General features: G+C 39.2%; 1 protein-coding gene across 1 annotated transcript in view; it reads right to left on the reverse strand.

Moving 5' to 3' along the window:
- rngtt (RNA guanylyltransferase and 5'-phosphatase) overlaps positions 1-14,781 on the reverse strand; it is a 96,805-nt gene that overhangs the window by 42,654 nt on the left and 39,370 nt on the right. Inside the window, exons 9-10 of the mRNA XM_042095023.1 lie at positions 12,255-12,390; positions 5,038-5,109 (exon numbers count right to left, since the gene is read on the reverse strand). Of these exons, the coding sequence (XP_041950957.1) occupies positions 5,038-5,109; positions 12,255-12,390 (208 nt within the window). The remainder of the gene's footprint in view (positions 1-5,037; positions 5,110-12,254; positions 12,391-14,781) is intronic.

Genomic DNA, 14,781 nt, shown 5'->3' on the forward strand with positions numbered 1-14,781 from the left:
ATAACTTACCAACTCTGCACTGTAGACCCTAAACTGGCTATTTATATTTTTCTGTGAAATAAGCAAATGTATTTGTTCAACTTTATGAAGCAGAATTACGCACTAGGCTACTTGGAACGTAACACATTTGACAAAGGACAGATGTATGTTGCTAGTGACAAACAGTGTTGGGCAAGTTACTTCAAAAGCGTAATGCATTATTTATTACTTGTTACTGTCATCTCAAAGTAATTTGTTACATTACAATATTACTGTCTTTGAATTGTAAGGGATTACACTACGTTTACATTACTTTCACCAAAATAACAGGAAATATGGATTTGGTGTTCTCAATAGATCTTCATGTGTTCAATGCACCTCATTACACGGCAGGAGGTGATGTGGTATGGCATAATGACTGAGCTAGGCTTAAGGCTAACAAAAGAACAATATAATGGTTGCAGTTATGGCTCATGGGACAATGTAGGCCCCAAAAGTCACTCACAATTTAATATAGCAAAATATAGCCATAGTGAAATTGTATGTTGACTTTAAATGGTTCTCATCATTGCTGGTTGCCTTTCCCTCCACTTACAGTGGTGTAGACTTAATGCAAATAGTTTGAGAATAATGGCTACGATCTTTGTCTGTAAAAGCAAAATTTTTGTTATTCTCACTGCTTGAAATGAGAAGTATAGCCTAACCATGTTAGATATGTTGCATGAATGGCAGAGATAACTCAAATTCCTTTCTACAGTCATCTAAACAAGGCAATTAAATTCCAGGACCAGCATAGATGACTTTTTTTAATTCTTGGATAATCTTCTCTGGTGCCAATTGAGCATTTCTCAATTTTGGATTAAAAAGCAAAGTAACTTCAGTTACTGAGAATTGTACCGAGTAAAATATTACTGAAATTGTATTGGTAATGCCTTACATTACTGCATTACAGCAAAAAGCAATGCATTACTGTAATTACATTACTTTTTTAATGCATTACACCCAACACTGGTGACAAAATATTAACTTTCAGTGTTTTACGATGTCTTTGTCATGGGGATGTGTTTTTCCCCATGCATTTATTCTAGGCTACTGTCAGTGACTGCCGCGAGAGAAGCGGGGTCTGTGTTGTGTTGCCTTGCGTTATTTTATTTTCATTGGGCATGCCCTGCCGTGCCGTCCACAGCTCTTCAGTTCCGACAAAGCCGAAATTACTCCTTTTGAAACAATGAGTGCGCGCGTTTGTATAGTTATATTGCTTGACAGGGGGGGATCCCAAGCGGCTTTCAGCCATAAGGCTACTTTGAGAACATTTCCTAATTCACCCGACACTAATATTCAAAATGTTGAAAACTACTTCGGCATAAGCAGTTTAATTAAATGTAATGTTAGTTGTAATTACAAACGGGCTACTTGGTGAGGCTTGGCCTCACAGATGCGCTCGTGCCTTAGATGGCAAGAAAAATCTTCACGATATAGGCCTATTAACTGACCACCCGATTCACGTTGACTGGGGGGCAGGGGGGGCCATCAGACATTTGTGCCCAGTTAATCCAGCCCTGCCCCCAACAAATCACACCTTCCCACCAGCTGTGACAGCTTAAAAGAAGTCGAGAGGACTCCTAACTCACAGACCTATTCACAAACCGGTTTTGTGGCATTTCGCCTGTTTTAAAATCCTATGCGGCTACAGGAGCTTCCAATCGTGAGGAAGCAATTTTGCATTGTAGGCATAACTAACATGCAATAACGCCACCAACAACAACCAAAACTAGGCTACTCATTGTCAACATGTAAATTAAATGTAACATTATTGTGAATCAAATTAAAATGTTCTCTTTTGCAAACATAGGCATAGGCATAGTAACAGATGAATTTAATAATGTTACAAAGATACTAGGCCTACATCAATCCGTATGTTTCATTAGGCTACTAGGCTATTTGTTTTGCCTTACTCTTGATTCATTTAGGCTAGGCCTTTTTATTCAGTTATTCATCATCTTCCGTCCTTGTGTAGCACACGCATTCTCAGACCTGTCACCTGCCACTCATAATAACGTTATCCATAGCAACGAAGACTCACTCACTCTTAGTAAAAGATTCTAGAGCGCTCAGCTCCAGAATCTGTTCAGGAGTTGTTATTTTCCCTTACTAAGAGTAGGTATGAAAGGCTTTGTGAATAACTTAATAAGAGAAACTCCTAGCTAAAATCTTTTATTGCTATTTAGAAGTAGCCTACTCCTAGTGGTAAGATAAAAGGCTTTGTGAATATGGCCCCTGGTGTCTAACCCAATGCATAGCCCATTTACACAAAATAATGGTCGAATATTAGGCTACTGATGATCATTGTTATTTAAGAACATTAAAAAACATCTTGCTCGTAAAAAATCATCATACCGCACATTGTGGCGGGTCTGTTATTGAACCTACTTACTGTAGGCTGCGCAAACCAAAGGCTTTATTTTGGGCAAGCCTGCATTCGAGGCAGGCTTTCTGTTGAAGAATTTTATATAAAGGCTGCGCTAACAGTAATCCTCCTGCCACCGATACCACAGCTGTGGATAGTGTGGAATGTTCAAGTAATAACACAATCCAATGTGTGTCTCAATTGTCCCCCGCTGACCACCTCACACATTTCTCTAGATTTTGCAACGACCTTACATGACAACGCCATAAAATGCCAGTTCTTAGGAGACAGAATAATGTTTGTAATGATACCAGTTAGGCCTACGTTCAACAGTAACATAAGTGTAATGAGCTATTCATTGTTGAAGGTGCATGGTGAAGTGAAATTCTTACTTTGGAAAACAAACACATGCCGATATCATTGGATAGGGGATAGGCCTACTTGTTTATTTTTTACGTAGCCTACAATGGCCAGTTCAGACAAAGCCGAAATTACTCATTTTGAAACATTTGTATGGTTATATTGCTTGACTTAAATCCCAGAGAGTAGGCTACCGCACCCCACAGTGATGGGCCTAGCGGTCTTACGCGTTCAGTGTGGGGTATAAACAAGCTGAGAATTTAGCGGTGTCACGTCTGCCTGTCACAGACATGGGGAGCTGAAGCTTGGGATACAGTTACTACAGTAACAGTATTTTATTTTACTTCTTATGGAATATTTTTTTTTTTCACTTTTATAAAGGCTTTGTTTGAATGCTGTTGGAACAAACAGTAGTTGATTATAAAGGCAACTTTCTGTTGCAATATTCTGTGTGTTCTGGACTGCAGGTAACTTGTTAAGCCAGTGGTTCTCAAACTTTTTCTTTCATTCCCCACTTTGATCAAGGGGGCATAGACTGATGATAACGTGTTATCCCGAGGCCTTTGCAAGTCAGCATCTCCGACGGTAGTCTACCCTATTAAAAATATAAGTTTTCGATGTCCCAAAAGAAGAGCCATACTTTATTGTTTTAACGATCTCTATGCTACTTACCAAGATGTAGGCATGGGAACATGATGAAGTATCCAACTGTCCTGTGTTAAATTATTGTGATTACGAGCCAGTGGTTTTCAAACATTATGCGTGACTTGAACATCTAACGAAATGCAACAGACTCATATCGTCCTTGCATTTGCAAAATGAGGACATACAGATTGCTCAGATAACAGGTGTACCTCCAGTTATGCACGGTTTTAGTCAAGTCATTTAAATGTGCTGGTGAAACAGTTGTGTACTCTATTGTTATTTATCCCTATTCACCCACGCCGTCAATTCTGTGGCGCAGTGCGTTAAGGCCGGCTGATGACAGCTGCCGTTACGCAGCAGTTATCAGTCCCCTGTCCAAGAGTTCGAATCTGGGTTAAGCCCATATTTTGAGAAATGCTGAATAGACCACAATCAATTTCAATTCTTCAACACGGTCACCGTTAGACTAGAGGGGAGAAAGAATGGGAAAAGATCTGGGCACAGTTCTTCCAGAGCTTCGTGCCAAGTAATAAGCGTTGAGTCGAGATGTTTGTGTGAATGAAACGAAGCGTATAGGCCATAGTGTGACATGTGTAAACCAATGGCGTAGAGATGACGCCACAGGGTTTTATTTAAGAGAGCCTACGTTTGTATGTAGGCAATTTATATTCTCAATACTTAGGTCTACTAAAATAAATAGTATTTTATTTGTATTGGTTGTTTAGAGTAAAAAACTAAACTAAAAGGGGAAAAAAATAAATATTTGGGTCGGTTCTAAATTGACAGGGTCGGTCGGGTCACGGCAAACGAAAATATTTTTAAGGATGGCCTGGCAGTGTTTTTTTGCGCGTCTGCAGAAGTCAGCTAAATATGAATGTAATTCTGCGGCATAAAGCAGATGTATTTGTTTATTGTACAGAAAAATAAAAACGACATGTCAAGCAGTCTTTTGCCCTAGGCCTACATTGCAGTCAAGAAGTAGGCCTAGGGCAAATTAATTTACGAAACCAAAACGTGGGTCATAGTTGTCTAAGCCTCTATTGCGTAGCCTGTTAAAAACGTCGCCAGATAGTATTAAATCGGCAACATCGTTTTCTGCAGAAGCCTACCCAAGGCTACAGATTAATTCTGAACAGTTATTTCTCTACTGGCTCAATTATCACACAAGACACTGTTTTGATTTGCGTAGTTGCGTTACCCCCAACACTGACAATAATGTAGACAGCAAATTTCGATTTCGATTTTCGTTACCACCGTGCAGTCAAGCCTTAAGCCATACCCAAGTAGCCTAAATCGAGGTAATGTTTAATTATGCATGATTTATTTTGTTATTGAGTTCGTAGGCTGGGATTACTCTCGGCAACAATTATGTTTAATGGTAGCCTCCTTATTTTTCAGAAGGGGCGGCAGGCAGAGCGATGTACAGTGGCAGAGCGACGCACAGTGGCTGAAAGTGGTACTAAAGCTTCACGCCTCGTAATGCGCGACTGAAGTGGTCATTTGAAAGCGATGCCCACTGTCTGCACCAGTAGGCTTAAAGTATGTGTCAAAGTGTGTGTGTGTGTGTGTGTGTGTGTGTGTGTGTGTGTGTGTGTGTGTGTGTGTGTGTGTGTGTGTGTGTTGACTGACGTACTCTAGACACTCACCATGAATTTGATTATGTCATAGATCAGGTACCGAGGGATTGGTTGTCCATTCACCTTGTCTATAATCATCTCCTGTTAAGTGAGTAAAAGCAAAGGAGAAACAGAATGATGGTTTAGCGAGTAAACGAAAAAAAGACTTTTCAACAGTACAAAGTTCAGAGATTGCCCAAATGAACCCATGTGTAAATACTGCAAGTAATTGTCTGAAGAAATCACATCAATTGAGTGGGCATGTTGATGTTGACACCCCTTGCCTTTCAAACAGTCTTCACTCACATATTGCTCAAACAATCATTTTAAAACTTATTACACTACCTAAAACATAACACAACCACCTAGTTATCCAGGGACTTGCAATCTATTGTAGTTATACTGAAACACAGCACTCACAAACTCAAATGCAATTTGATCCAGTTCAAGAAAGCAGGACTTAAGCGTCCATATGGCATTATTTTCAGAAATTACCTCTCTCCTCACTCTAAAACGAGTGACAACGCTGTAGTACATGTGCCCAGCCAATAGGTGACGCCTTGGCGGGACCTCTTTCCCGATAATGACCGGCATTCTATACATTGTCCCTTACTTATTACACGGCTCTTCAGAGTGCTGCAGAACGTTCCATTCACATGAATGGGCCTTCCCAACGTTCGGGCCTACGTTAAATCTACATAAATCACCGACAAAGCATTTAAAATCACCGCTGTCAATGGCAACGGGTTTTGTGCTTCTGATTAATGTCTTTCATATCACTACGCAAGGACTGGAACTTCATTCAAACGTGAAAGCAGACGGTTGATCAGCTGTGTTCTAAAGAATGTTTGATTCAAGTTCAGCAGTGTGTGTTGCGAACTATTTGTTTCTCAGCAAATGCCACGATGAACGGTAACAAATAGGCTAGGTTATGTAGGCTAAAGTCATACTGTGGGGAGTTTATTATTTAGTTTTGGCAAGTAGCCGTATAAAAAGCGCTGCGCGTCGGGGTCCGGTTCGCCCTGTCGGGACTTATTTTCCCAGTAATGACCGGTGTTCTATACATTATCCCTTACGTATGGTCCCCCATGAACGGAATTTCACGATACTTGGAATGCATTTAGAGCATGTCATAATGATCCTACACTTCAAATTCTGTGCAGTTTTGAACCTGTCAGCCAAAGATACCTGTGATTACAACGCCTCGTTTCGTTTTTAACTAGGTGGCGCTATACATCAAAAGAGTGGAGTGTACATGTGACACACACAGACACAGACACACACACACACACGCACCCCTCTCTCACAGCCACAGCCACAGCCACATACACTAACTCAACACAGTCCCCTCATGTTGTATATACTGTACCATACTTGAAGTTTCTACTCAGTCCACTTTAGATTTGTGCCCTGATGTATTGTATGTCTAAGTTTGTTGCCTATGTTGAGTCACTCAGAACTTGAACTCAATATGTTGTACTCAGACTTCAAAAAAAATTCTTTACACTTTGTCCATGTACCCCTATCCCTTGTACCTGTATAATTGCTTAGATCCTGATACTGTACTTTTATGTAACAATTGCTTTGGCAATACAAGTGTCATATTTGTCATGCCAATAAAGCACCATTTGAATTGAATTGAATTGAGTGGATAGAAACTTTTCAAAGTCACAAAGCGTGGCAAACCGATCCATATACAAACTATTAGATACTGTTGAAGAATTTTACATACACATACTGCCATTAAGACATTTCTAATATTAGAAATGCAATATTTGACAGTTAAATGCACTGGGACATTGTATAGGTAGGCTACAGCAGTTACATAGTAATGCGTTACTGTAATTTAGTTACTTTATTGGGTAACGAAGTAAGGAAACACATTTCAGTAATTAGTTACAGTTACTGAATAACTGAAACGTCCATTCCTGCTTAACTCACAATGTCTCTAATATGTTGACATTGTTTCCATAGCAGCACGCAGTGATTGCCTATAAAGATTAGCCTAGATACATTATTTCATTGCAGATATGAGCGCAGGGGAAAGCACATTCTCCCTGCACCGCTCTCTCAAAAAGGTTGGTTTCAGCCTGTCCCTCCCCTACGCCAATCAGAACAGTGACTTGTGCAAGGACTGTTCATGCAGACTATAACTAGCACAGTGTTAGCCTACACAACTTTGTTCCAAATTGATGCATTCATGTTAACTTGGCAAAGTTAGTATACAGTAGCCTACTTATCACAACGTTATCAGTCTTCAGTATCAGTATTAACTTATAGCCCTCAGCTCACTGTTGGAATTTCATCTCCTGGTCCTTTTTACAAATGTTACAATTTTCAGGGGTCTCTGAATGACCCTCTTGGAGACAAAAAGGTGCTTTAGAGGAAGATGATTGTTTGTGTGTAAAGTGTATTTTAAGATAAGCTGCTAGCACCTCATAGCATGCCAGTCTACAGTGGAAACTGTAATCTACTCATGTTTGTCTGGATCAAATTAATCAGCAGATGACTATTATGACAGATGTTTTTTTTTTCTTTCATAAAATTGACATCATCTCCCCAGAAGACATTCATTGCGTTTGGGCCTCAGGTGCATCATTATGCAGTTTTTATGGTCTCTCTTTTTAAATTGCACAAACATTATAAATCAACTAGATGAGGGCAGCTTCAACCCTAGGAGCATTCCTCATGCATATGTGTTTTATTTTTCAATAAGTATGACTGCTTCATGTTTGAGTGGACTACACAAGCCCAAGGAAAAATGCCAGCTGTAAGAAGACGGCTTGCCATGAGGGGTAAAGTAAATAAAGTTTAAAATAACTTATTTTTAGCTTAATTCTTTTCCCCATATGTAAAGCAGGAACAACTTAAAATGAAGATTCCTCCAAATGCCAAAGGCACAAAGCACCTACAATAACGGAAAAGCAGCATTTTAAGGAATACCACCTTCCATGCGAGAGATTGAGCAGAGGGCTACAAAAAAAAAAAATTTGGTGTGAGAAGATTGGGTGAAAGGAAACAATGATGGAGGTATAGAGAGGGATAGAAACTAACAGGGTGGAGGAAACAGGTGAGGGCACAAAGACTGGCTGGGAGCAATACTGATGTTCATGGCAGAAAGTAACCACCATTCATTATTAACATGGTTAAGATGGGAGTAAGTGAAGAGGTCCTCGAGACAGGCTCAGACATACAGCTGCCTCCCCCTGCACACTTATATAAGGTGTGTGGGTGTATGAGATGGATGGGGTGAAAGAGAATGTGAGTACTATTCCATAAGGCTCTCACAGTTAGCAGTTGCATCCTGTCACTTTTAGAAGCTTGAAAGTTCAGTGGACACTTAGCGAATTTGTGTCAGGGTTTAAGAATAACTGAGGCAGAGACAATTTCAAGTAGTTACACACCTATCTATAAATTACAGGAACGTCTGTCTGTCTGGACATTCCCATATCTTTCAAACTGTTTGTCTGATTGATTTCAAACTTGGCAAGTGTCTTGCTACGGGCATGAGTATGTGCAGTGCCAAGTTTGACATTGTTTGGATTAGTAATGCAAAATATATTGTTAAATATATCGGTAAAAGAAGCACACATTGGCTTTCTCCGCTCTACTGATCCATTCCCCCTCTCACACAGCATTGTAGACTCGCATATCTGTCGAACCATTAGTCCGATTGATTTCAAACATGAAAGGTGTCTTGCTATGGGCACGAGTATGTGCAGTTCCAAGTTTGACGTTGTTTGGATAAATAATGCAAATCTTTAAATATATCAATAAAAGAAGCACACATTGGCTTTCTCCGCCGTACTGTAGCCACTGCCCTCTCACACAGCATAGCACAGGACTGAGACAGAGGGGGTAAGCGGAGTTTTAGCAGCACTGAATCACAGGTTTGGCAGCACTAAATCACATGTTTGGATGATCATCATGTCTGAAATCAACAATAAAGACTCCCTTTATGCAGTTTGCTTGCATAAAATGATTCCGCAGATTTTGCAACAACATGCCAACAAACACGGACATGCAGTGGCTATTCAAAATTATGTAAAAAGTATGTGCAATAAACTGACACTTCGAATAGCCCAGGTTACTTTAGAATAAACCAATGACAATTTCGACTGCAAGGCCCCAAACTGAAACGAGTGATTGGCTAATGGTCCCAAATGTAAGAACGTTCCAGAATGCCACACAGCTAGACAACAAGTGGCAGACAGAGCGACATGTCACTTATGCTACCAAAGATTGTTTTTGAGTCACATCATGGCAAATCTCATATGATGATGCATCTTTTTACAAAATGGTTAATCATTATGTTATTCAATAGGCTAAACAGCCTTACATCAAAGCTTTAGGCTTATGTAATTTCGATCAGCTACAGACAACGAGTGGCTGACAGAGCGTGATGTCACTTATGCCAGAGATTGTTGAGTCTCATTGTTGCAAATTTTTATATGATGATGCATTATTCCACAAAATGGTTGGTCTTCTCCATCATCAAGTTATTCAATACATTTAACAATAAACATTTAGCCTTAACTCAAAACAGCTGGTAGGCTTATGTCATTTTAATCTGTAAAAATGTCACATGCAGCCATGTCTAAATTCTGCTTACTGTACATTAATTATAGGCTATTATAATATAATATTCAGTATTCATTATTGAATGCTTAGCTGGAATGATGTTTTTCACTATCATCCTATTTTTTAAGCAGGCATACCTGCGGGCATGTACTTGGGCTACGGGTTTTCTACAGGAATGGCATGTTTGAGCGGGTACTGCACTATTATACTAAATGTGAGGATATGAATTTGACATGGTAGGGGAAAAATACTCCTATTCATGCCTGGCCACTGTGTCACTTGTGGCACATTTAGTTTCCATCCAATTAATTGAAAGAAATGAACATTTTCACTATCACAAAACCATCAGGCGTCACTGAACTTAAGCGTATATGACAGAAAAAAACTCATCTTTCAGTGAACTTACAATTCTGAATAATTACACTAAGTCTAAGAGTCTAAAGCAGAGCTTTATAAATTTGAATTGCTCGGCATGAGATGTAGAACCTGGCACACAACAGAATACTGAACAATCAGGATGTGACAAACCATGGCAGCTACAGTCTAGTCCAGGAGTCGGGAACCTTTTTCAGCCAAGTGAACCATAAATACCACATTTTTTAGACTCATGTTTGCGTATAAATGCTAAATTGTAGAATTACACCTGTTGATCCTTTCATTGGCAACTGAAATAGACATTCTCACGCAACATCACCTATGACATACATCACAATGACACTAGTATGAAGAATGTTTTTTGTCAGTAGTCATTCATCTAAGATGGGAGAAAAGTATGTAGGCTTACCTGATATAACGTATGTACCACTGGAGCTTTTTGTATGCTTTCCCCACTATATACCAAGCTGATTTCCATGCAATTGCAGCATGGTGCGTTAAACATTCATGCCAGAGCAGACCCTACTCCCTCCATATAATAAAAGCAACTTCATCGGTCAACATGGCCTGGATCGACCAGTAGCCTAGTCCTGATACTTTTTTCTTGGGTACATGTTTTTATAGGATTGTAGGATAGATATGCCAACTCATAGAAAGCAAGGAGAATAGTTTGAAGATGACATGACAAAGTCTTGGGTTGCACTGTCCAATTTTAATTTAATTTTGGAAAAAGAATTTGGTGCCAAGTGAGATTAAACAAGCTTTATCACTTAGGATCCCTCCAAAGAGGCACAAGGTTAATAGACCTTAACAGTCCCGCCCACTGCCGATTCCGGAAGTATGAATTCAATACAATTTCTCCATTGACAACTGGAGTATAAGCCATAAAATCGTAACCGTCCATGATAGACATAACACAAGCTATGACATGAATAAGCGATTATATATGCTCATGTAGATGCCAAAAGTTCATGGGGCATCTATCTAGTTTTGAGAAAAATGTGTTTTGTTTGCGATTTCACGGAAAAGTACTACACTACCCAACATCCAAATGTGTAACAGCTGGTAAAAGCATAGCCTTGGATTGGTAGAGATCACCGTTGCCATGGAAATGTTTATGCGTTAACTCCCACCACTGCAAGTTTGTTTACTTGCTCAAACTGCTTGAACCAAGATGGAGGAAGAGGCAGTCAGAAGTGATGCGTGGCCATCCGACGAAAACATTTTTCTCACCTTTGAAAGTTGAATTTACTCAATGTAATCAGTAGGAAGTCAGTCATCTTGGTTTCTTACATTCAACAGGAAGCACACTATCGTTATCTGGAAAATGTACAAAATAATTTTGCGATGGATCATTTTGCGATGGCTGATGGGATGAGTAGTCCCTATGCTCGGAAATTAAAATATGTACACAGTCTTGTATCTTTTTTTTTCTTTCATTTTTCTGTTAGTATTTTTTGGTTGAAATGAAATGTTGTATGGTTAGGAGTCATGTCGTAGTTGGTCAGGGTCTAAAACTCTTTATACAGATTTTTCCAGACGCCCATGGGAGAAATGAATGGGAAACTTACTTCCGGAAACTAATCGCTCACGAAGGAGGGACGGGACTGTTGAGCTCTGTTCATGGAATATTCCACTGTTAATGTTTCATGTCTTAAAGTAATTTTGGACTGAAACTAGAACCTATCATCACTTGCTGAGTCAAGTAAGTTAGTGTAACTGACAAGAACGAATGAAACACAAAATAGTTCCAAACCGGTGATTTAAGAGAAGCAGGAGGGAGTTCCTACATCAGCAGTTGCCATGGTGTCTTTTAACTAGTTGCAGCTGTTTTTTTCTCCCTCTTGGCACATCTGCCTAACATGATATTGGAGGCGTGGCTACATCCTCAATTTCACCGTTGATTTTGAATGTTGAGATTGTGACATCATATTGATATTTGTCCTACAATTCAGTTAGTTTCAACCATATAGATAGTTTCTTATTATGATGAAAACAATTTTCTCAAATGTGTCAACGAGCCATATGCAGTCAAAGAAAGAGCAATATTTGATCCCTGGTTTAGTCTGAACAGTGATTTTGTTTTACAATTGCACTACTCTTCTAAAGGGGTCTCTGTCTTCTAGAGAAAAAAAAAAAATCACATGACCCAAGGCGATAAAAAGAGGGATTTTCAATAGTGTAATCCTGAAGGCTCTGTGCTTATTTGAGACCATGAGGGGTAAGTTAAGTCTTTTGCCCTTTTGATACAAAAAAACCCAATCTAAAAGATCATTATTTGGTCAACTTACCCCATCAAGTAGTGTGTTAGAGAGGTGGGTGCGAGGATCCTTCCGGAAAGGGAACTCAAGATTCTCTATGTGAAAGACACTGTTGTCTCGATCGATCATATAGACCTCATTCCTTCCCTTTATCAACATCATGTACCTGTTAGAAACACAACACAAATAACAAATCAGTTGTGGAAAAACCTAATGGCTGGGAAGCTCCATGATTACAGTTGTACAACTTACTTGTTATTCAGCTTCCTAACCAAACAACAAACTATTTGTTGTGAAAATTTCTTTGGCAATTCACCACATTGGCAAAAGGTAGAAAAGAGCACCTAAATACATATACATGTACAAATACAAGTAAAATAAAGGCTCCAGAAATTGTTACACATCGTGTAACATTCTGAACTCAAAATAAGCCTTAGGATTGCTTGAGTGATTGAATGCCACAAAACCATAGAAGCCCTTGCTGTAAACCATATAGTACAATACAAAGTGTTCAAACAGAAAGATTCTGATGAGGCACAAATTCAAATCTTAAACATATGTTCACAACTTATCACAACTTCACAGACAATGCTGGTGAAATCCACACATTTGAGATAGGATATTGGGAGGGGGTAGAGCACTGTATTTGATCAGCTTAATTCCAATATGACACTGTCTGCCAAAGCATATTTACATGGACAGCCTCAGCGCCCACAGCAATCCAGACCGCGAGACCGTCATGCTCCTGAGTGTCCATTCTTATTAAGGCCTCTTCAAACAGGGAATGGGACATTTTTTAATGAAATATATCCTGAATGTCCCCCAAAACCCAGCCTGACACTCTGTTCCAATGCTTGCATGCCATCTTGCAAACTCACTCAGCTGCCTGTTGCTAGGTAACCATGGTGACAGTTTAGCCAATGAGATCTATAGGAGATGAGAACATTGCATGTGTCCTTGGGAGAACAACAGAGGAAGGACAGATGTCTGCAAAACCGCCCAAGTCATTATTATAAGGGAGAGTAATGCAATTATTCAGCAATACCAGTGTATTCAATTCAACCAAACAGATTATACATTAAAGTATTTATAATTTATGTGCTTATTGGGTAAAATAATATTTCAGATGCCATGGAAACTTGATGTCATTATGCCAAGGGCATGGCTGTAAGCACTTTCACACAAGTTTCACTTCCCTCACTTTGGCGATATTCAATAGGTTGATCAGATTACTGATTTTGATAAATTGTGTGATTACTTTTGTGAAGCTTTGGCTGAAGAACATATTTGCCAAACTATGTAAAGATTTGAAAGATTTGCGGCCACTGAAAACTTGATTGACATGATGTGTTGTACAAACACAACAAAAAAAAGCAAATTGCACCGAGTCGCGTAACAACCTAAATTAAAGCACTGCTTAACAGGACTCTCACATCAATGCCCCGACACAATGCACACATTGTGGCTCAGAAAACAAAGTGTGCACTTTGCATCCATCAATCAAGGTTGATCAGCCAGGGTACCCTCCCGCAATAAGTGGTAAACCAGGGGAACAGACCCCACCGTCCGACATGCACATGAAACCAACATAGAATCATATACAGGAAAAAGAACAAGCAAAATAATAGGAAACTAAAGTCAACATTACCTATGTGCACCTAAGCCACTTTTAACTAAAGCCTTCTATCTTCAAACCTTCAACCACCTTCAATGCATTTGAAACATATTCAATTGAGGAATTATATTTTGATTCACTTCGTTTCCATGCACACCATATTCCAGTTTTATTCGGAATAATTACATATTTAAATTATGTATGAGTCACGTAACCATCTTATTCCAGTTGCCATAACCCAATTAGGCTCCTATTCAATTACTAAAAAAGACCTCTGGCATATAACTGTTTTAATAGGAAAATTGGGGCATGTTTGTCGGAAAATGCCCCTTTCAGAATATTAAATTGTGTCTGTGCATGTTAATGCAAAGGAATTTCGGTCACTTGGTTTGTTGCTGTGGCACCTGACGAAAAGTTTGCATTTCTAAAGTAAGGATGAAGTCAATTGATGTAGGCCTATTCAAACCTGAAAGTTTGAATGTCATGATGGAATTCATCGATGGGTGAAAGCATCGTAATGTAAGGTTTATCGAACCTTTAATCGATTTGTCTTGTAATTGCATGGTACGGATAATGTGAGCTAGTACTATGTTAGACTGATTTTGTTAACTTGCAGCCACTGAATGAGTAGGAATGACAGCTAATCCATTCTCATTAATTGACTATTGTAATATCTCTAAACTAAACTACGAAAACTAAACTGAGAGGTGATATACTGTAGCTGACTGTATGTACAAACCATCGACTTGAGCTGCAAAATTACAGGAAGTCATTCATTTTTAATGGAAGCCGGAAACATTTAATGGAAATGTTTTTATTTTATAGGCTGAATAATAAGTTATGGATAGTAGCGATATACATGCTATACTTTCCGAGGTAGTTGCCAGATGCTGTCAATGACCATCATTCAAAATTGAAGCAAGCCCAATTTCATATTTTTAT

This window comes from Alosa sapidissima, chromosome 6 (assembly GCF_018492685.1).
Source record: "Alosa sapidissima isolate fAloSap1 chromosome 6, fAloSap1.pri, whole genome shotgun sequence".
In the NCBI taxonomy this organism is placed as follows: domain Eukaryota; kingdom Metazoa; phylum Chordata; class Actinopteri; order Clupeiformes; family Clupeidae; genus Alosa; species Alosa sapidissima.